Source organism: Lactuca saligna, chromosome 4 (assembly GCF_052625555.1).
Source record: "Lactuca saligna cultivar CGN05327 chromosome 4, ASM5262555v1, whole genome shotgun sequence".
Taxonomy (NCBI): Eukaryota; Viridiplantae; Streptophyta; class Magnoliopsida; order Asterales; family Asteraceae; genus Lactuca; species Lactuca saligna.
In genome coordinates this window covers 319,144,383-319,167,293 of record NC_136420.1, presented here as the reverse complement: position 1 = coordinate 319,167,293, position 22,911 = coordinate 319,144,383, and the positions used below count along the sequence as shown (strand labels likewise).

The 22,911-nt window shown below is 36.2% G+C and overlaps 2 protein-coding genes across 6 annotated transcripts; one reads left to right on the top strand and one right to left on the bottom strand.

Moving 5' to 3' along the window:
- Positions 1-2,585: 2,585 nt before the first annotated feature.
- LOC145044041 (amino acid transporter AVT6A-like) lies at positions 2,586-5,162 on the top strand. 3 transcript variants are annotated; one of them, XM_078992847.1, is made up of 6 exons: positions 2,586-2,827; positions 2,898-2,984; positions 3,091-3,569; positions 3,648-3,800; positions 3,891-4,560; positions 4,824-5,162. In XM_078992847.1, the coding sequence occupies exons 3-6, from the start codon at positions 3,137-3,139 to the stop codon at positions 4,963-4,965; spliced, it is 1,398 nt and encodes a 465-aa protein (XP_078848973.1). In that variant the 5' UTR covers positions 2,586-2,827; positions 2,898-2,984; positions 3,091-3,136; the 3' UTR covers positions 4,966-5,162. The 3 variants fall into 3 exon arrangements, with proteins under 3 accessions (XP_078848973.1, XP_078848972.1, XP_078848971.1); XM_078992846.1 differs by having other exon boundaries at positions 2,898-3,017; XM_078992845.1 differs by lacking the exon at positions 2,898-2,984 and having other exon boundaries at positions 2,588-2,827.
- A 4,828-nt stretch (positions 5,163-9,990) lies between these two features.
- Positions 9,991-20,730, bottom strand: LOC145044040 (ARM repeat superfamily protein). 3 transcript variants are annotated; one of them, XM_078992843.1, is made up of 16 exons: positions 20,503-20,730; positions 20,231-20,398; positions 19,944-20,062; positions 19,694-19,870; positions 19,510-19,605; positions 19,313-19,430; positions 18,955-19,221; positions 18,773-18,874; positions 18,350-18,707; positions 18,139-18,252; positions 16,371-17,020; positions 16,092-16,288; positions 15,060-15,279; positions 14,848-14,967; positions 13,966-14,739; positions 9,991-13,219 (listed from the first exon to the last, which is right to left on the bottom strand). In XM_078992843.1, the coding sequence occupies exons 2-16, from the start codon at positions 20,324-20,326 to the stop codon at positions 10,196-10,198; spliced, it is 6,432 nt and encodes a 2,143-aa protein (XP_078848969.1). In that variant the 5' UTR covers positions 20,327-20,398; positions 20,503-20,730; the 3' UTR covers positions 9,991-10,195. The 3 variants fall into 3 exon arrangements, with proteins under 3 accessions (XP_078848969.1, XP_078848970.1, XP_078848968.1); XM_078992844.1 differs by having other exon boundaries at positions 20,231-20,371; XM_078992842.1 differs by having other exon boundaries at positions 20,231-20,730.
- Positions 20,731-22,911: the final 2,181 nt, after the last annotated feature.

Below are 22,911 nucleotides of genomic sequence, written 5' to 3'. Positions count from 1 at the left end.
GTCTCGTCCCTACTCGGCGAGTCGGACCTATGACTCGCCGAGTCCAAGGCTAAAATAGGGAAATACTCAAATAAAATTCACATACCAGAAACCAGGTGCTACATTTACCCTCTATAAAATACGATTTCCCGATGACCAACATCTCCAGGAACCAACAAAAAAACACCCACAATCCCTTCGATTGTCAATCAATGGTAGTATGTTTAGGGCCTTTTCAAGAGTCAAGTTGAAACTATCAAATGGGATTGCATCAGTTGGTTTGCTACCCCAGTAGTTGATACCCACTAGCAGCTTGTGGATGCGGGTTCGCATAGCTATAAACCAATCATGATCTTCTGAACAATAGCCTCTTTTCCATTGACTATTGAATATAGTCATTTTGAATGTCTTCATATCCAAAACACCCAAAAACCAGTGATCACTTAGGATATTGATTGGGACGTAAAGCTACACAAAAGGTTGGAGATTATACTCAATCGAACCGCATGTAAAGGCCTCAGTATTAACGATGCAACAACCTGAGGGATCACATTCGGTTGTCGGGTACCAAAAAAACTGCTCACGTCCATATCTGAAAGAATCATGTATTAGAATATTATCAAACAAAAAAATAATAAATTGTTAATCATGTACTCTGCCTTAAAAGCGTGTACAAAATATTTTAGGGTGTACGTCATTTTTTTGAGGTTGTTTAGCTATTAGTTTGACTGGATGTACAAGCTTCTCAACCTTGTTGAATACAATAAATAGTTGTGAATACAATTGATCCTAAATTATCCTCCCCCATGGATATCTACGACATAAAAAATTACCATCTTAAATTTGTAAAAAAAATATTAGTAATGATAATTATCAGCCGTAATTATAAACTAACGACATGATACATGTTGTTTAGGTGACTACCCATTGAAACCCTTTTCTAACAGATATAGAAGACATACACAGACCACATCCTTGTCCGATAAGTCATTAAGCGAATGTTTAAACACATTCATCACATCGTCTAATTTCACGAAGACATTCCTTGCGATCATAGGAAACACACGGGAACGGAAGGCATCGCTAGAACCAGAGGCAGGAAAATAGTCACTAAAGTGGAAGTCGGTGACAAGACAAAAAAAGTTTCTTCCCGTAAGACAACTCGTAACCCCTATCTCAAAAACCATTTCTTCTACTTCGTTTCGGGGGTTCGTGATAACTTCGTAGCAAAAACACGTAATGTAGAAGTAGAGGATCCCCATCTACCTTAGGATTGTCTAACCACCTCCCAAAACATAAATTCCAGAACATAGTCTCGTATGCTGGTCTGTCTTTGATTGCCCTAATAATATCCACACAGAGTTTGGGTTTACGAGACAGTGTAATGGATTCATCAAAAACCTTGTCGTGTTGCAAATAGAAAACTTGTTATTAACCCCAACTCCAAAACGAACAGTGACGACCATTTCGGATCATGTCCTTGACATTCTGGACACGTTCTTCGTGTTCCGGACCAGTTCCTCGAATTCCGAAAGACAATTTTTTTTTTTTAATTTTGAAATACTAATTCCCGATGTATAATAACATAATATAAACAACTAAACTAGTGTTGGGTTAGTTCTACTGCACTGTCAAAATGTATTGCTACTCTGGAAATGACTTACCCGTAAAACAACAACGTCATCGTGATCTTGTTCCATATCTTAAGTCGGAGTTCGAAATGCATGTCGAAGATTGGAATCAGAAATTCGGAGCGCGTACGATGTCGGAGAGCGTATCGGAGATCGGAATCGGAAAGTCGAAATGCATTTGTAAATAGAGATCCGGAATTTATTGGAATATAATTCGGAAAATGAATTTGAAAATCTAAGTCTGAAATACGTAGTGTTATCCGAAATGGGCATTTTAGAGGATACTTGATGGATCGACCTAGCAAATATGAAGTCTGAAATTGTTTCTGGAACGTACAATTCCAAATAAAAATGTTATTTTGCAAAATACAATTTAAATAAGTTACTTTTTTTCAAAAATACACCAAAAAACGGTTAAGTTACACAATTTCCTTATTTATAAAACCATCAGCTAGCAGCTATCACGTACCAATTACCAATTTTTATCATGTAAATGAGTTCGAACCCAGAATACTTTTTTAAAATATTATGAGTAAACTTCCATTTAATTTGTTTGCCTTTTCAAAAAAAGGAAAGAAAAAAACATTATTACCTTCTATTTGCTTTTATATCTAACATAGTTAGTTTTATCGAAATTACCAAGTTTGATAAAAGAAAATGTCCTGATAGTTCGTCACGTTTGAAAGAACAAGTATATTTTTTTTCGAAAAACCAGGAGAAGATCGATGGTTTTCAGTTTTGACCCACTGTGAAAAACATTTCATCTTTGTCCCTCCTAAAGAATCAAGATCACATGATAATGGGGTTTTGGGGATCTTCATCATCGTCAGCGTTCACGACAAAAACCCTCGATAGCGACATCCGTGGACGGCGTTCTCCCGATTACGTCAACCAAATTCATAATTCTCACAGTAATTCCAACTCAATTTCACTTTATACCCTTCATAACCCCCCTGTCAGTTCGTATATCCCCAAATCGCACTTATAATTCTACTGTTTTTGTGTAACCTTGCGTATACTACTGTAACTCCTTCGTCTCTATATAAACACACTCGATAATTTGATGGAAATAAATCCCCAGCCATCAATTTTTCTTTCAACGACTGCCGTAATCCGATATTGACCAAGCTAATTTTCTGGGGTTGAGAAATTCAGACCCGTATCCCTGCGTATCTGCATCTATCCAAATTGTTTGGTTGTTGTTAATCGATTTTAAGGTACGGTTTTGACTTCTAATTCTGATTTTTGGATTGGGGGTTTTGTAATCCAAATAATTGTATCATGTAGGGTTCTTTGGTTTCGAGTAATTAATCGATTCTGAAGCTTGTAATTTGGATTCATTTCCAGGAATGAATTGGGGGTTTTGTAATTCAAGTAATTTGTTTTGATTAAATGAGTTCATAACGCGTAGGTTTCTTTGCTTTCTAGTAATTAATCGATTCTGAAGCTTGTAATTTGAATTCAATGAATTCAATTTCAGGGATTCGACTGCAAAAACTTGGGGTTTCTCAAATACACATCGGAAGATGACGATTGTGAATGGAAAACCTCTGAAAGAAAAGAGATCGAGAAAGAACAACAAACAATCATTGGTCGATGAGAAATCACCATTGTTGCCGACCCAGAAAGGTGAAGAACAAGGTTTTGATGAATTCAATGGCGCTTCTTTTCCTGGTGCGGTGTTCAATCTATCAACCACAATCGTGGGTGCTGGAATCATGGCTTTACCTGCAACTATGAAGGTTTTAGGACTTATTCCTGGAATTGCTTTGATAATCTTCATGGCATTCTTGACCGATGCTTCCATCGATCTGTTGGTTCGATTCACTAGGGCTGGAAAATCGGTTTCTTATGGAGGTGTTATGGAAGACGCCTTTGGAAGTATTGGTCGAATGCTGTTGCAAGTTTGTGTCATGGTTAATAACATCGGTGTTCTTGTTGTCTACATGATTATCATCGGTATGAATACTCACAAGATTTACGATATATATAAACCTTGATTTTGATTTTGATTCCGATTTGGATTATGTCCTTTAGGTGATGTGCTTTCGGGAACAACTTCCGATGGAATCCATCATTCCGGAGTTCTAGAAGGATGGTTTGGAGTTCAATGGTGGAATGGTCGTTTCTTTGTACTTACTGTCACCACCCTTGGAGTTTTTGCACCATTGGCAAGTCTAAAGCGCATCGGTTAGTCTTTTTATTCAAACAATTTTATCAAACAGTTGGTTTGCAACAAATAAAAAAACCCTGACATTTTATCGAACACTTGGTGTGCAGATTCATTGAGCTACACCTCCGCATTATCTGTAGCACTAGCAGTTGTATTCCTTGTGATCACAGCAGGAATTACATTCTTCAAATTGATAACCGGAAGCATCTCGATGCCCAAATTGTTCCCCGATATAGTTGATTTCACATCCGCCTTCAATCTATTCACAGTTGTCCCTGTTCTTGTCACTGCTTACATCTGCCATTACAATGTTCACTCCATCGATAACGAACTTGAAGACAATACTCAAATAAAAGCAGTTGTTCGAACATCACTAATCCTATGTTCATCTGTGTACGTGATGACGAGTCTCTTCGGGTTCTTATTATTTGGTGATGAAACCCTCGATGATGTTCTTGCAAACTTCGACACAAATCTTGGAATCCCGTATAGTTCGTTGCTTAATGATGCTGTTCGCGTTAGTTATGCGCTCCATTTGATGCTTGTTTTCCCAATCGTGTTTTTTCCATTGAGATTGAATTTAGATGGATTGCTATTCCCACGTAAGGGCCCACTAGTTTCTGATAATTTAAGGTTTGTGTCAATCACGGTTGCCCTAATTGGTGTCATCTTTTTGGGGGCGAATTTTATTCCGAGCATTTGGGATGCTTTTCAATTCACCGGAGCAACGGCGGCTGTTTGCATTGGGTTTATTTTTCCCTCTGCAATCACTCTCGGGTAAAGTTGAATTTTATTATCTTTTTGACTAATTTAAATTTATTTCATTTTAATATCTAATATCAAAATATTAAATGTGTAATCGTTTTTTTTCTATAAACATAATAATTGTATCATCTTTTAAATATTTGGAAAAAAAAAACATAGTTAGAGAAGTTTATGATAATAGGTTTTCATTGAATAAAACTAATGCAAATCCGATGTGTGTATTGTTGTTATGATTGAAAGGTGGGATTTTGATTGAATTTTGTTTGGAATTTTAGGGATCGATATGGAATTGCGAGCAAGAGGGACAAGATTTTGTGTGTATTCATGATCGTGCTTGCGGTTTTCTCGAATGTGGTGGCAGTTTATAGTGACGCATTGGCTTTGTTCAAGAGGAATGGTGGATCGACACGCGAATGATGGGTGTTGTTTGGAGATAGTTTTATTTTTGTGAAGATAGAACTCGAGTCATTCGTGTTTTGAGTTGTATAGATGTGTGCTTGTGTTTTCGATTGTTGTTTATCTTGTATGATGTGTTTCTATATCATGTTTTCCTTTCACTACATTTAAAATTCGACTTCGTGTTACATAATAATATGTGCAAATGCATTTTTTTCCGAGAAGGTGAGGGTATTAATGTATTTGGCATATACTAGAAATCAACTAGTCCTCTCATATTTCTGTCTGCCAAAACAATAAGCGGAAAAACAACCATATAATCTCTAAGAATGCCTTATTAGGCTTATATCCTACCCATGACATTATTTGTAAAATGGTATAATTTTTAGTGAAGTGTTTCATCTCAAGCACATTCCACAAATTTTTTTAAAGTAGAATGTTTAGAGTGTATTCGTTTTCTTTTTATAACGTCTATAGATTTCCCAAAAAAAAATAAAAAACAACGCTCTTATATTTTAGTTTTTGAGTAAATCACTTTTGGTCCTTGTGGTTTTCCCAAATTCATACATTTGCTTCTACTATAGGTATTCTGACATCGCTGGCCCATGTGGTTTGCATTTGTTATATGGGTGGTCCCTAAGGCGTTTAAACTAACAGCAACGCTTACTTTTTATAATATGACAAATTTGCCATTGTATTTATCATTTTTGTATTTGCTTATTATCTAATAATTAGAACTAATCACTATACTAATTACAACTATAATCACCACCGGTCCTCAAAGTTCTAAATAACGTTAGGTGTGAATTGGTAACAATGTCAAGTCTTAAGCTTTTACGAGCCATAACGAGTCACGTCGTTTTTAAGGCATGATTTAAGACAAAAAGTTTGTATAATTAGTAATTTTATATATTTTTTCTACTATTATTTATTTTTATGTATGACTTAAGAAGAAATTTTGCTAAAGAATGACATTAAATACACGCCTTTGAATCATGGCGTGTCATGTCAAAGCCATAAAAAGCTTTTTAGAATACCACAACCATAACCATCCCCAAACTCTAACTATTCCATCACTAGTTATTTTCTCGCAACAAAGACTATACATAATACCAAACCATAATACAATCTCTTAACTTGCATCATATTTTCATTTGAAATGAAATTCATTCTAACATCATACCTAGAGGGTGTTTGGCTTTCCTTTTGAAATGATTTTTTGGACTTTTGGCTTTTTAAAAAGTTAAAAGTTTAAAAAGTTGTTTGGTAACTTCAAAAGATTTTTTAAATTGACTTTGTGAGAAGAAAAAAAAAATGAGGTGGTTAAGAAAGCATGAGTATGTGACTTTTACCAACTTTTGGCTTTTTTCCTTTTGCACCCTCAAAAGTTTATACAAACACATTTTAAAACTTTCATTTGAAAAAAGACATAAATCAAAAGATCATTTTCTAAAAACGACATTTTAGTTTAAAAAGATATCCCAAACACCCCTCCCCCCAACTACTATACTGTTAGCCACAATAAGTAATCTACATTTTCCAAGTTTCACGTCATTAACTACCAACAAAGCACACAAGCAATCCAAGGAAAAATGAAAAATAGAAAACCGGACACAACCAATGCAAGGAAGTTTATTAGTTTTGTGTTCAAAAGCATTACCAACAAGCCACATTGTTTCTAGTAAAAAGAAAACATGGACAAAACAAAAACAATGGAAACGTAACACATATCCTGGTCACAAACATTACAAAAAACACACTCGAAATCTTCACACTATAAGCAATGTTGTAGACTATATATTCGAATAAATTAATCATCGTTCCATTATTAGTGGACCCTTAACAGTTCCAATGAGAAAAAATTTCTTTCCTTGAATACTAAAAATATACCAAGAATTTTGTCCATATTATCTGCAAAATCCTACCCATCCATATGGTTTTCGTCTATGATATCTCCCATAAAAAAGTCATTCACCAAACTTTAACGATGAATCATCGATCAATTAAATTAGATATGATATTTCCAAAGTAGTAAAGATTATCTGAACCCTTTTTCAGGAACTTCAACTCCATCGTCTCTTACAAGCAATATGACTAGATTTTGATTCTAACATTTCGATTTTAATTTTTACATAGACGTTTGTTTTCCGACACAAACCTTTTGATTATTAATTAAAGTTATAACTTATTTAGGATGTTGATTTCATCCTTGATATTATGATTCTGACACCAAGAAGTAGTGACGATGGTGTTATGGAAAATGGAGATGATAAAATGAACGTTAGGGAAGTTGTTTCAGTAATTACATAAATACATAAATGGTCACTAGCTTATAATAAATGCCAAAATAATAACAAAAAGGGGAATTTGGTCTTTTCAAATGGGTTTAATGACTATAAGTAGATAAAATTAGCCTCAAGGACCATCGATGCAACAAATGCAAATCACAAGGACACCCATGTCAAAAATCCAATAGTAGGACCAAATGTATGAATTTGAGTAAACCACATAGACCAAATATGTAATTTATAAATTTGGTATGCATCTTTTTTACCAAATTATTTGGATTAGTAGCCGAGTGCAAAACCCTAGATGATTGCCCTCGAGAAATTAATCTATACTTTTAAGTTCAAATTTATTCAGTGGTAGTAACCCTAGATCATTGCCCTTGAGAAATTAATCTATACTTTCTTCTCGAGCTCCATTATGAGCTATTTACATTACAACTCATTAAAAAAGGAAAGGTCTCTAGTAGAATAGAATAAAGTATAGTTACTTAAAAGGGTAATATAGAAAAATAAAAAATGGAAAATCGGACACAAACAAGTGAACGAAGCTTATTAGTTTTGTGGGCAAAAGCGTTACCAACAAACCACATTGTCTCTGGTAAAAAGAAAACAAGGACAAAACAGAAATAATGGAAACTTAACACATATCTTGGTCAAAAACATTAGGAAAAATGATTTGTCGCGTTAATTATCTTTTCGTTTTGTTCACGTTTAGATAAATTTTTTTGTACACATTTGACCATTTAACCTACTACAATGGTAATATGTGAACACATTTAACAAGTTAAATGATCAAATGTATATAAAAATGAAAGTAGTCAAAATGTGAACAATTTTTTTTACAAATTTATTAAAATTTTTATTATTTCTTAAAATATTTTTATGATATTTTTTTCTTATAGATATTTCTAATACAATGTTTTAAACTTTGCTTATAATTGTTTTTAACTTTCAAGGAAAACGTCACGCTGCCTAATCCCTTTAGTTTGCAAAATTACATGAAATGTTCTCCTGCCATTGAATCTAACTTTTCAGATGTTATATTTTAATGAAAAATACCATTTTGTCCTTGTACCAAATTTGCAATATACTACAAGAATTTTTGTGTAATTTTGTGTATATATATATATATATATATATATATATATATATATATATATATATATATATATATATATATATATATATATATAATTTAAACAATTTGATATTTTTTTTTATCTTTGTGACATTTTGTTTTCTGATTTTATTTAATGATCTTTAATATTTATGGTTTTTTTAATGTTTTTCGTAGATTATATATTCGAATAAATCCAAATAAATCCAGACATCATTGTCCCATTATTGGTGGACTCTCAACAATTCCAATTGGAACAAATTTCTTTCCTTGGATACTGAAAATATACAAAGATTTTTTCCCATATTATCTGCAAAATCCTACCCATCCATTTGGTTTTCGTCTACGATATCTCCCACAAAAAAGTCACTCACCAAAGTTTCAGGAGGAGTTAACCTAATTTGCTCCACTGCTTCCAAATCGGATCGTAATCATCTTTATTTAGGACATGATACTACTGTCGATCAATTAAACTAGAGATGATATTGGCAAAGTAGTAAAGATTATTTGAACCCTTTTTTCAGTGCTTGGAACTTCAACTCGATCGTCTCTTACAAACGACATGATTAGATTTTGATTCTGACATTTCGATTTCAATTTTTACGTAGACATTTGGACTCCAACACAAATCTTTTGATTACAGCACTGAGACTTTAGGGCTTCTCTAATCAACTTTCCAGAAAAATTACATTAATGGTCATTGCTTATAATAAATACCAATATAATAACAAGGGCAAATTGTTTTTTTCAAATGGGTTTAACAAATGTAAGTAGACAAAGTTAGCCTCAAGAACCATCGATCTAACAAACGCAAATCACAGGGACAGCCATGTCAAAAATCCAATAGTATGACCAAATGTATGAATTTGAGTAAACCACATAGACCAAATATGTAATTTATAATTTTGGTATGCGTCTTCTTTACCAAATTATTTGGATTAGTAGCCAATTTCAAATTTATTGAGTGACATTAACCCTAGATCATTGTCCTTAAGAAATTAATCTATATTTTCTATTCGAGCTTCATCACAAACTATTTATATTACTGCTCATTAAAAAAATGAAGGGTTCTAGTAGAATATAATAAACAACGTTAAGAGTACCTTCATTAGTCATTGGTTCAGAGAGACATATTCATTTATATATATTTAGGATAATAAATATTTTTCTAAAGAAATCTTAGCAAGTCTTGGAAATTTTTTGTATGAACGGATTGTTTTTCATAAATCTATATCTCAAAAGATATATATGACTATAACTAACAAAAATAGGACGAATAAATAGATTCTATATCAACATCATTCTACTTTTACAGGAAAACCTATATTTGATTATCATAAGAAATATTCTAAATCAAATATTTAACAAACTTTTTTATTATTCGACTATGTAGCTTGTTTGCTGACAATTCTCTTCGAAAAATCTTATTCAAAAATGTGGTGTGTTCTTAAATTATCATGAAGTAATAAAGTATTACGCTCTTAATTAAATTTAAAACATAAAAACTGAATTTAATATCAGTTAAACTTATAATTTAATACTACATGCAACATATATTACAGTACGAAAATTCATTATATGCTAAAATAAACTAAAAATACATTCAGCTTGGACGTGCATTTTTAAAACTATTATGGTAAATATCCGAATGAGATAATAATTGATCAAAACTGACAATAATACATCATTTTACACAATACTTATTACACAAAAATAGTAAAAAACAACTCGAATCAAAATGAGCATCAATCACTATTTTTCTAGTTTCAGTTATATACAAAACCCATCCATCCATTCACCAATGTACAAATCATAAACAAGATACAACTTCCAAAAAAAAAAAAAATCAAGGGTTTCCAGTAGTAGTCACAAAAGGCACCAATCTTTTATAATCCCTTCTCCTCCCAAGTGCACAATTATCAAGCACTCTCCCAAGTATCAACTTCGTATTCTGCAACGCCAATTCCCTTGCCGGAATCCCCGATTCCAACACCCCAACCGCCACACCCGCCCCGAACCCCAACCCCAACCCCATCGCCTGCTGCAACGGTCCACTTCTCGCCTTAAAAGACGATTGCGGAAACAACACCTTTTCATCAACCCCGGGCCCACCACCACCAAGCCCGTTTTCATAAACCCCGGAATCATGACTGTGGGACCCGGTCAACGAGCTGCAACTTTGTAACAAAGCTTCTAGAACACTCAAAGCCTCCCAACAAAGCGTGCTTTCAACTAATTGGGAAACGATTGCGTACATATGCGGGCTTTGTGCAGCATCCATGGGCGTATGTTGTAGTAAAGCCTTCATCATTAATAAAATAACGCGTTGGTATTCAACGGGCCCACGTTCTAGAAGCTTTAGAAGATGCCCGAATGCGAGAGCGGAATATTTCGGTAGCCATTCGTTGCATAAAAGCGGGGAGACACACGCGAGTAGGTTATCGATTGTTTTGATTTCGCCGTGTGAATACGCGATGAAAACCGTCGCTAATCCGTCTAAAGATTTCGCGCGACACCAAATCGCTAAATTTGTCGATACGTTTCGGGATTTTTCGGTAAGGGTGTCGTGGGTGAGTTGTAAAGATAGCCATGGAAGTAATCCGATGATGTGCATTAGAAGACGTGTTTCGGGGTCACCGAAGATGGAATCACATGAGTGAACTGTTATTCGGGAAAGAACCTCAATTGAGACACTGTGGCTTACGGTTGACATGAGTCCTTTGAGTACGAGCGGTTGGACGCCTTCAAACGCCGGGACTTTGACTTTCGCGTTTCCGTTTCCGGATTGTGATTCCGTCCGGAAGTCGGAATCGGAAACGGTGTGATCGAGCTCGTCTCGCGGCATGCTTGAGAGAAGGACGTTTTCGGTTGTGCGGTCACGGAACGATAACCGGTCGATTACACGCGCGAAAAGCTCGAGGACTTGGCAGTACACGTGGACGAAATCCGTATGCATCATCGCGACACATCCCCAAAAAAGTTGCGGGTATAAAATGACCTTTTCGGGCTCCATATTCTCAACCATAACTTGTAAAGTCAAAAGAATTTCCATAACAAACCCTAAAACCGAAGGGACCGGGTTCGCAAGGCATCTATGGAGGCAACGAAGGAGTGAGACGCACGCGTCGTTTGTGACAGCTGGACGTAGAGCCCGGTAAATCTGGTGGGACCTACATGACAGGTGGCGCGACGTGCATTCCATGGCCCATTTTAGCGCTTCTGCCCCCCAGGTTTCTCGTAAATCGCCTTGGAAAAATATCGCGTCCACCATGCTTTGAACTAAAGCGGATAAAAGAGCGGCACTCGGGAGCTCGATTTTGACAAGTGTCGGGTCCTCATTCTCCCACATCATGCTTCCGCGTTTTGATTGGACGTATTTTATTAAACTCACGACTTGTTGTTTGTTTTCACCATCGTTGTTTTCAACATCGTACAGCTCCAAATGACGGCCGGCTAACGAGTACAATAAATTCACGAGCAAATGCTGACAATGTTCCAACACGATGTCTTCCGAGCTATCCATCGAAACAAACGTGACATGAAAAAGCAACGGCAAATGCTCCCGAAAATCCTCGTCATTCTCGTACGCGATCTCCGCAAGCAAAATCAACGCGATATCCGCATGAGTCAACGAATGTTGTTGATGTCCTTGTAACGCGGAATGAAGCTCTTTCGCGTTAACCCCGTGGGTTCCACCAGGCGGATGCAACCCGTCGATTTCGGAATTCGGAGTGTCGATCAAATAATCGCCGCTATCGCGCGACACGTGGCGGCTTCTCATGCTTCCGGTTGAGCTTCGAACGCCCATTAACGGGCCGGACATGTTGACCAACGCCGGAATGAGTTGCCCGGACCGCCCGCCGGTCACGGGAACAATGTTCATTTCCGGCGCCATGGGAGTCAACGGGCCGGACTGTGTCCGGCCCGTTCTCCAGGTCAAGTTTCCGCTTGTATTCCGTAGCGGGCCGTCCAGGGACCCGCGGACCAACAGCGGTGACATATGTGGTTGGTTGTCCAAAACCGCCGCCATCTGTGCCACCGCTGACGTCTGAGAAAATTCCAAAACGTAACCGTTCGGTTCGTTTTTATTAGCAGTCGGTCTCACCGGTTCCATACTGTCTTCCAACATACGTTGTGCCAATTGATACACCAAATGATCGATCGTCCCTTGCGGACATATACGCGCTAAATACAAACTCACGCGCTTCGCAACGGAAAAGTACGTCGCGAACGCGCCGCTTATTTCCGCCGACGCGTTGGAATCGCAATCCTCGATTCCCTTCGTAATCAAGAAATCCAACACCGGGCGGATATTCCGGGGTTTGGAGGCGATCGTACGCCAAAGCTTTTCAATTTCATCCGGAAACTGATCCCCGTGACGCCACGTCACATAATAAAGACTTTTCAATAACCTTTCGCTCCATCCGGAGTCTTTTAATTTCCAAAAATTTAAATTTTCGATCCATGGAGCCATGCAAGTGAGGACTTGGTGTTGTGCGATGATGTCAACTGCATCAAGTTGTCTTTGCATGATTTCTTCACAAAGGAGTTGGCTGAGTTCGGGGTGGTCTTTGGCGAGTTTGCAAGAGAGTTTGTATTGGAATTGTTGGTAGGAATCGGGGAGGTTGCCAACGACGGCTGCACGGTAGCTTCCGGAACCTTCTATTTTGTCTTCAGCCCATTCGCGAACGGATAAGGTTTCGAGCATTTGGAGGGCGTCATCGCGGATTTGGCGGGAAGGGTCAACTACTTTGTAGAGGATTAGAGAGAGGAGTCTTTGGATTTCACATTTGGGGATTTCTTGGCGCATGTAGACTTCGGCTAGGACACTGAAGTAGCCATCTGCTATGGTAGCATCGGAATGATAGCACTGAAGGAGAAAAAAAAAGACGTTTTTAGTCGAGACAAGTAAGTAACATATAAGATGTTTGGGTTGTGAATTCTGACAGAATTGGAATCCGAGATTCCATTCTGTGGCGTGTTTGGTTCCTGGATTCTGACAATTGGAATTAGGGACTCCATTGGATGGAATTCAATTACGTTGGAAACCTTAAACTCAATGTTCAATGGATTACTACTCCTATAGGAGGGTGCAAGGAATTCAATTCCATTCTTTCTTTTATATTAAAAGACCAAAATACCCTCGTGTTGAATAAATATGAAAAAACAGGAAATGAAATGGAATTCAATAATAGAACTTTGAATATTGTTATAATTTTCACTTATTATTAAAATTTTCTACTTTTATATATGCAACAAGGGTATTTTGGTCTTTAAGAAGAAGAAAGAATTAAACTGAATTCCTTCCACCAGAATGATAAAATCCACCAAACATGGAATTTAAATCCGACGCAATTGAACTCCATCAATTTAGCAACCAAACAAGCCACAAAACTGGAATCTCCGATTCCAATTCTGTCAGTCCACTGGAATCCACGAACCAAACACGCCAAGAGGGAATTGGAATCTGTCGTGCATTTAGTTGGCAGGAAATGAAATGGGATTCAATGATAATTAATCGTCCATTTGGCAACCAATCACACAACGGAATGGAATCTCGAATTCCAATTCCGCCTGTTAACAATTTTACAATACGAGAAAAGACATCTATCTAACCTGATCAATACAAGCAGGGAACAAATCCAAATTTGTAAGAAGAAGATTCTTCAAAGCCATTTTCGCAAGTGAAACCCTAAGATGACCCCCTCGATTCCGATCCCGACCCGTACCCCCTCTCCCACCATCACCCCCATACTTATTATAAGACGGAGTTCTCGGGTCAACGGGTGAATACCCAAACGGGGCCCGTGGAGCAGGCTCAATAAACAAACTATTAATCCAAGAAATAACCCTTCCACTCATCTTCCTTGCATTATCATCAAAACAAGGCCCATATAACAAAGAAGCCATGGCATTCATTGAAGCCCACTGAATCGCCTCAACTTGTTCAGTCACTTCTTTATCAAACGAAATCTTATCAATCGAATCTTTCGATCGAGAATGCTGACTGGATTTATACCTTTCCACTTCACGTCTATAATCACTTGCACTATCTTGACTCCATGTGGACCCCGATTCATCACACCAAGATAAAAGAAGATCGAACAATCTTTTTCGGGTTTTCGGGTCGAATTTCTCTGATTTTGATTCGACAAATTCGGGGGCTAAAGATCTTAGGACACACGCGAGTGAGTATCGAAGAGGTTGCATTTCTTGAAAGGATTCCAGAGGTGAAGTTGAGATTAATCTTGTGGTTTCATCGATGTATTTTAGATAGTGGAGTCGGAATACCGGTTTCCGGCTTAACATTCCGGGCCAGATGTTTTCGGCTACGGTTCTGTATATGTTTGCTATCCGGATTCGGAGTTCTTCACGCCGAAGCTTTTGACTCTGTTTCAATTTAAATAAATAAGTAAAATATTAAGTTTTTTTCAATGTATTGATGTTGAAAATGTTGTAAAGAGTATTAGAATTAAGTGAATTAGTGAATAGTGATACCTTCCATTTTGATTTTCCATCTGTTTCTAAGGAAATTTCGTCCATGAAAGATGCGAGTTCACTGAACATTATTTCACACACTTCCAAATGGGAATGTCCTAGAGCCATAGTTGCTGCATGCTGCAATCCAAGAAAAAAGATAGTTAGTTTGAAGAGAATATACTGTATTTTTTTATTATTGATAAAAAGAAAAATGGATTTGGTGCTCTTACAACATGAGCTTCAGAGCCAGATTTTAGTGAAGGGAAGATGAGGTGGAAAAGATCACGTGTGGTTGCAGCACCAGCTCCTTCCCTTCCAGGTGGACATGAACAGGCAAACATTGCATACATGAGCCATTGATCTAATTTGCTGTCTGCTTCTTGATATTGATGAGCCTTTCCACCCAATTCAACAGGTGTAATGTGTTCAAGGCGTTGAATTACTTCCAATCTGTATACAAATATCAGTTTTCTCAACATTTCAATTTTTGGTTGTTTTCTTTTTAAAAACAAGTGTTTGAAGTTCTAAAATTGTTGGATTCATTTATTATTATTAATCGTGTCATGACAACTGTTCCATTAAAGCAAAAAAGACACATCTTATGGTTACGGACTACCTACAGTAAATACATATAGTATGTTTATATATATTATTATTACATATTTGGATTAAATGATAAAATAGGTATGACATTTACTAATATTTTGCATTAACCATGTGTTAATCTAATAAGTTATTAAATATATATCATTTGACCATAACAATCATTATATCTTTTGATCTGCAGTTACTTTAATGAAACAAGCAGTTGGCATGCTGTTGATAGAAAACAACAAAAATGGAAAACCGAGAAAACTGAAAAAATGAATGTTTTTAACAAACGCAGAAAAACATAACCAAAGACCGAAACCAAACCAAAAAAAAAAACCGAAAAACCAAATCGTTTGTAAGAAATGAAAAATGTAACTGAAATAGTCGAACCATATCTATAAATATTAAAAAAAAAAAAAAAAAAAGAAGCTGCTTGAAAACTACCGAAACTAGATATAAGGACAATTTTTATTAATTGTAATAATAATTATTATTAATTTTTAAATCACAATGGGTTTTCCAAAAGTAGATACAAAACGTAGTGGTTTTATTGAAAAAATAACGTCTGAACGTTAATGGTGATATAGGAGGTTTTAAATAAAAGGTTGAAAACTTTCCATAATACAATTTGATAAAAAAAAAAAAAAAAAAGGTAAGAGAATTTTGATTACTTTGCATCTTGAACAGACTGAGGACAGAGCACTGCACCATATTTGACAAGCTCACTAAGACAGCAGGCCCATCTGTTCTTATCAGGGCTTTCAAAAAGTATAGCCTGCAGTGTTGCATCAGGAGGCACCACATCAGACTCTCTTCTCAGATCAAAAGGTCTCCCTGAATCCCAATAGCAGCTTTGAACAATATCATCCTATCAAATCATATCATATCAAACATTTTCACACAAAAATAGAAACCCTAAGTAGAACAAGAACATATTATATATTACATACCCCATTTTCTTCAAGAACATCGATTATAAAAATGGGTTCAGCTTCATCTTTCAAAAAATCCGATCTTTCATACAACGACAAATTCCTTATATCATTCCTTAAAGCACGCACACATCTCAACAACTCCAAAGCCGTATGCCTAATCTGACTATCAGCAGAGCTAAGAAAAATAAGCCCAACCGCATCAATCTCCGAAGCGCGATATTCAATCGGTTGTTCACCGGGATGAAAAGAAGACCTCTTAAACCCTTTTTGCTTTTTCGCATTATCCGAAACCACAACAACATTTTCATCGTTGTTTTTGTTTTTTTCGATGTTGTTGTCATCGGACAAACAAGCTCTCCAAAAACGAAGGAGTTCTAGAAGGCGTCCGAGGGATGTTTGGATCAAGAGAGGGAATTCGTCTGGGAGTTGGAGGATGAAGTTTGACATTCCACGCATGACTGCAAAGCGGCGGTGTGGGAGGTAGCGGACTATCCGGTTGAGGACTTGGACCGCTTCTTCGCGGACCCCCGGGTCGATGCTGATTCCGTGTTGCGGGATTATTTCGGTTATTTTATCGGTTCGACCCACTTCTTCGATTAGGTAGGGTATGCATTTTAGGACTGAGCGGAATAAATACCCTTGGGATTTTTCTTTGGTCACAGCATCTAAAGGTAAAAAGTAAAAGATTTATTACATCTCAGAAGTGCATGTGTTGTGTTGTGTTGTTGTTGTATGATATTAAGGTAATGTTTGGTATGCAGTGATCAAAGAGGGAATGGAATGGAATGGAAGGGGGTTTGTTTCATTCCTTGAAGGAATGGAATGATATAGGTAGAATTATTACTCTTTATTTGTAGAATCTTTAAGGGCTTTTGACATGAAAGTACTTGAGTTTGTCAAATTTTGTAGGTTTTTTTGTTTGTTAATGTCTAGAGTTTTCCAAGTTTTTTTTTTTCATTTTTTCCCTTGTTACCTGTAATAGTAGGTTTACAGGGACGAAACTGACAAAAGTTGAAAAACTTAAGGAGTTTCATGTCAAATTTGGATAACATACTCGGGGTGAAAACATAAAAGGTTTGTAAACTTAAGGGTTTTTTTTTGCAAATTTGATTTCATACTTAAGGATTTTTTCGCAAATTTTGTAAACTTAAGGGTTTTAAAAAAACAAAAAAAAAAAAAAAAAACTTGGCAAACTTTAGGCATTAACAGTTGAACACACCTAAAATTGTTGCAAGGACAAAACCGTCACAAATTTTGATAATTTTAGGGACTTTATGTCAAAAACCCAGTCTTCAATAACACCAATGTTTTTAAATTGTTCAAAACTTCTATGAAATTGCTTTTTTTTTTTGTTTTGATTCCAATTATTATATTTCTATTTTAATATTTCATGGTAATTAACTTTTATTTTTGAAAAAAAAGAGTTTAAAAAATGATAGATAAATCTTTATTAAGGTTTGAAATACATATAGTATGTGTTTTAAACGGTATGAGATATGTTTATGTGTGATTTATATATAGATGTATCTTTATTTGATTTAAATTTAGATTAATAATATAGCATTTATTTATTTATCAGTTTAGTGATATTTAGTTTTCTGATTATGCATAACGAACAATATGTTTGAATGACTCATTCCATTCCTTTGAGCCAACAAAACATGACAATGGAATGTAATGATTGATTCCATTGAGTTGCACATTCCATTCCTTTGCAATTCCATTCCATCATACCAAACAGATCCTAAATGCCATAAAAATGGTAGATTGTGAACTGGATTACCTATTGTGGTCTTTGAAGAAGTGAGAAGAGCTTGACTATAAGCTCGATTACATGACCTCAAAATAGACTCGATTGCAGCCTTGACTTTTGGAACATAATGCCCTATATCATGAGCTGCAAAAGTAGAACAAGTCAACAAAAAAAAAAAAGTCAAATGGAGTCCAAAAAAGATCCACATTTCACAAATGGGATTTGAAGATTGATTAATTACCATGAAGGATTTCCAAGCCAACATGTTGACTTGTTGGTGACATGGCAATTGCAAGTAAGGCACGAAGACCAATAACCTTTGCTTCACTTGGACTATCTTGTTTTAACAATTCCAATATCACATGATTCATGGAAAAATCAAGGTTATGTTCTGCTATAGTAACACAAAACTCAACAACTTTATCATGTTGGACATCCTGTGTAAGCATTCCTTTCCTTAAAATTGTCAAAAGCTGAGCTGTCACACTGTCCAGGTAATCCCATACGCGATTGGGCGGTTGAGAATTCCCATGAACACTCAAATAAAATCTTAAAACTCGGTGGAGACAATCCAAAGCCATGAAACGGTTGTTCTTGTCCTGTAAAATCAATTTTCTAAATAATCTCTTATAATTATCTCTAAATGTTGAAATTACGATTTTACCCTTAGATGCTTGTAAAGTTGCTCCATATGAGGGCCAAAGTTATTGAGGAAAACAACAGGGTCACCAAGACAAAGAAGCAAAGTCACTAAAGGGTACGCCACCTAATAATAAATCAAGAAACTTATAAACTTGTAGTACTAAAGTAAGAAAAGGGTAATATGGGGAATTGACATTTACTTACGGCTATATGTTTGCTTTGTTTATCTGTCCACTGCATGAGTTGACTTCTTATTCGTGCAACAGCTTCATACCAAAGAGTAAGTGCGGGGTCCACGCCAGGTGGCGGCCAGTTACCTTTACCACCATCTGCAAGTGGTGCTAAAATGTTTGAAAGCATATTGCAAAGGGCATTGTGAAGTTCACTCTTTCTTTTATGTGGGACCCGATTAAGAGGGTTTGCTTTTGCCACAAAGGAAGCTGATGCGTTTAAACCACCCTCTGTCTTCACCTAATGTATTATTATTCACTGTATATTATTATACGCTTCTAGAAAGAAAATAATTTAAAAAATGTTGTATTTAGCATATATAGTTATATACCCCGAGCTTTAAGTAACGCATTCCATTAATGATGCTAAGTGTTTCACTTCGAGCACCACTAGTGTCAATTCGACGTGTGTTGAGTTCCATGAAGAAACGCTCAGTTACAGAACTGAACCTATTGTGGGATAGGATAAGATAAAGATAAACATTGTTAAATTACTAAAAAGACCCTGTATTAGAAGTAGTAAGTTTACCTTATACGTGAAAGAGCACCTAAGAGTTGTGCAACAAGATCTAGAAGGAGTCCACGCAAATCAACCAAAGAAGGGTATTCAATCTGACTAACAACCCTGAAAAGAAACAAAATTTCAGCTTATATATTGGGAAAAATGGAGGTTTTTAGAGAGAACTTGGTGTTATTAGTTATTAACTTATTACCTGTCAGCATTTATGAGCCAATCAAATACAAAGTTTTCAAGTCCAATCCAGAGTTTTTCTGTAAGTCCTTCTTGTGGACAACATTCCACAAATCGGATACATGCTGAGCAGAAAATGCATTCCACTGCAAGCTTTCTTTGGAATGTAGATGCATCATTTGCACCTTTTGGGGATTCACTGAAAACAGACAAGAAATAACATGATCAAACTCCATACAAATGTAGAGTAACAACAGAGTTTAGAAACTCACGTTTCTCTCCAACGAAGTAGTGCTTCTAGAAGAGGTACAGGTGTGTGTCGTGCCACCATTGCTAAAGAATCCAGTACTTGCTCGTATGCAGGGTCAGAGGGCCTAAGGTATTGTCCATCCTGTTTATACAACACAATATAATCAACAATTGCTACGACTTCAAGAGAATCTGTGGATAGAACTAGCGTACATCAACTCTAATCGTCTTGTACAAATCCGAATTGTAAACTCGGAATCGGAAATTAAACATAGATGTAGATGATAAGTGAGCAAGTGAACATCTTTACCTGTGCTTGTGCTGTTTCAATTCGACGCCTCGCAAGTGGAAGGAACCGTTGCAGCAGTGCATCGACAATAAGCTTCGCCGCACTCCCCGCCTTCATCTTCCCCCAAAATTAGTTATCAATCTCTACTTCTTCTAACTCCAACTGAGCAGTTTTCACTTCATAATCAAACTTATGATCCAAAGTTGTTTAAAACCAGAATTGGAAACATAAGTTATAGAAACGAAGTCGATACTATATCATACAAACCCCAATTCGTCATAAATCTGAAGTACCTGAAAAAGCCCTAAAAGCAAAACGGTCACAAACTTTCGCCTACAATATATTCTTCTATGTTCCCAGGAGCTCTGCAACTTCTTCTTCCTCTCTGTCCATGTGATCTCGAAAGCTTGAAAAATAATTTTAATCAAAAATCAACTATAAATTTGTAGCCTTTTTCACCATTGATGACGACAGCAGAGCTCTACCATCTATCTCATTCTTTGCCGTTTACCGTCAAATTACCAAATGTACCCTTAATATCTCTAATGCTTTCCAACGACATCCCATCTATACTCTCCAGGTTGGAAAAGAAAGAAATAAAACACGTCACATTTTTAATTATAGGAGAAAATAACAAATATGTCATTTATCTATCGTTTTTGTTGAAAAATATAACCAAACAGTTTAGGGTAATTTTGGTTGTGGTTTTCTAAGAAAATATTTTTAGAAAATGTAGTTGAATATTCATTTTCAATTTTCAATAAATATTATAGAAAACGCGTATGGTTGGAACATATGGAATTTTCCTTTTTTATTTTAGAAATTTGAAAAATTGTAAAAATCATTTTTCTAATGCACATACTATTTGAAAAACGAATGTTACGTTTAGTTGTAGAAAAATTGATTGTTTTCTGAAAAAAATTTTAAAGAAAATGAGAATTTTGAAAAGAGAAATTAAATATCCTCCTACCTTTTATTCATATAAATCCTCCTACCCATTTAAATAATGGCATGTATCATATTATTATCCTAAAATATATTTAAATTTCATTAAATGAATATTAAATGTTACACATATCACCATTTGATTGGGTAGGATGATATGTAGGAAGAAAATGTAGGGGGATATTTAATTTTTCTTTTGAAAATACGTTTAGTTCGCCTATTTTTCTAAATTTTTCATGGAAAATGAAAATTTACTGTTTTCTAAAATTACAAAAAAAAAAAAAAATTGAAATTTTTTGGAAAACAATGATTATTGTTTTCCATATTTTTCTAATTTCAAAATTTTTCTAAAATATAAACACACACCCACTCTCACCCCATCCACATCTACATATCCTCACCTTAACACCCCCAACCCACCACACCCTACCTACCCACACTCACCCACTCCTAAGCCCAACCCCCCTCCCCCGACACACACACACAAACACACATACCCACCCCACCCTACATACACTTACACTCCCACAAACACACATACCCACCCCCCACACACACCCACCCCTACAAACATACATACATATACCCACACACACCCATAAACACACAAACACAACCCCCTTCCCCTCCCCCCACCACACATACACATACCCCCCCCCCCCCACACACACCCCTACAGATACACACCTACACACACTCACCCACCTAACATCACTACCACAATCATCGACATACCATCACCATCATCACCACCACTACCCCATCACCACCAACACCACCGCCGCCGCCACCACCACCACCATCACCGACCCGCTACTACCACCGCCATCTCCTCCCCACCCCACCCTACCACGGCTATTGTTTTCTAAAAATGAAAACCGATAAAAAAAAAATATACATCTAAACACATCTTCTAATTTTCAATAACTCAAAATGAAAAATGAATAAGTTTTAACTAAATGCGTTTTCTAAATTTTCCAATTAAAAATAAAAAACTAAAACCAAAAACTGAAAAGAGAAACGAAAAACGGAAAATGAAAATTGTTTTACCGTAAATAAACAGAACCTAAGGGTGCGTTTAGTTGCGGAAAATTTTCCAAGAACAGTAAGAATTTTGAAAACGCGTTTAGTTCGTATGTTTTTCTAAAATTTTCACGAAAAATGAAAATTTCTCGTTTTCTAAAATTAAAAGAAGTTGGAAATTTTTGGAAAAATGATAATCATTGTTTTCCATATTTTTCTAGTTCCAATTTTTTTTCTAAAATATAAACACATACCCACATACACACACTAACCCCCACAAACACACACACACATCCAGAAACGCACACCCACCCTCACCCACACCCTCACAAACACACATACACGCACCCTCACCCACACCCCCACAAACACAAACAAACACACATATACATACAAACACACACACCGTCACCCACCCCCACCCTTCCTCACACACACACACTAACCCCTACAAAGACACACACACCCTCACTCACACCCCCCCACCACCACCACCACCACCACACACACACCAACCCCTACAAACACACACATACACATACATACCCACAAACACACACAAATACGAATTTAATTATTATTGTTTAGATAGATAATTGCATGAACACTATGTTAATCGTCTTTATAATTACACAATTTAGTTAATCGGAACAATATAACTAATACATTAGAAAACAGTAAAGGATAATTAATTTTCATTGCACTCAATTAGAATCCACCATACATGAAGGTGA

What these genes read in the sequence shown, in the direction of transcription:
- LOC145044040 (XM_078992842.1), bottom strand. Translation starts at nt 20,326, where the DNA reads ATGAAGGCGGGGAGTGCGGCGAAGCTTATTGTCGATGCACTGCTGCAA. An exon ending in ATGTTCTTGAAGAAAATGGG is followed by an intron (nt 16,289 to 16,370) that starts GTATGTAATATA and finishes ATGATTTGATAG; the next exon opens with GATGATATTGTTCAAAGCTG. An exon ending in CTGGCTCTGAAGCTCATGTT is followed by an intron (nt 14,968 to 15,059) that starts GTAAGAGCACCA and finishes CTTGGATTGCAG; the next exon opens with CATGCAGCAACTATGGCTCT.
- LOC145044041 (XM_078992847.1), top strand. Translation starts at nt 3,137, where the DNA reads ATGACGATTGTGAATGGAAAACCTCTGAAAGAAAAGAGATCGAGAAAG. An exon ending in GGCAAGTCTAAAGCGCATCG is followed by an intron (nt 3,801 to 3,890) that starts GTTAGTCTTTTT and finishes CTTGGTGTGCAG; the next exon opens with ATTCATTGAGCTACACCTCC. An exon ending in CCCTCTGCAATCACTCTCGG is followed by an intron (nt 4,561 to 4,823) that starts GTAAAGTTGAAT and finishes TTGGAATTTTAG; the next exon opens with GGATCGATATGGAATTGCGA.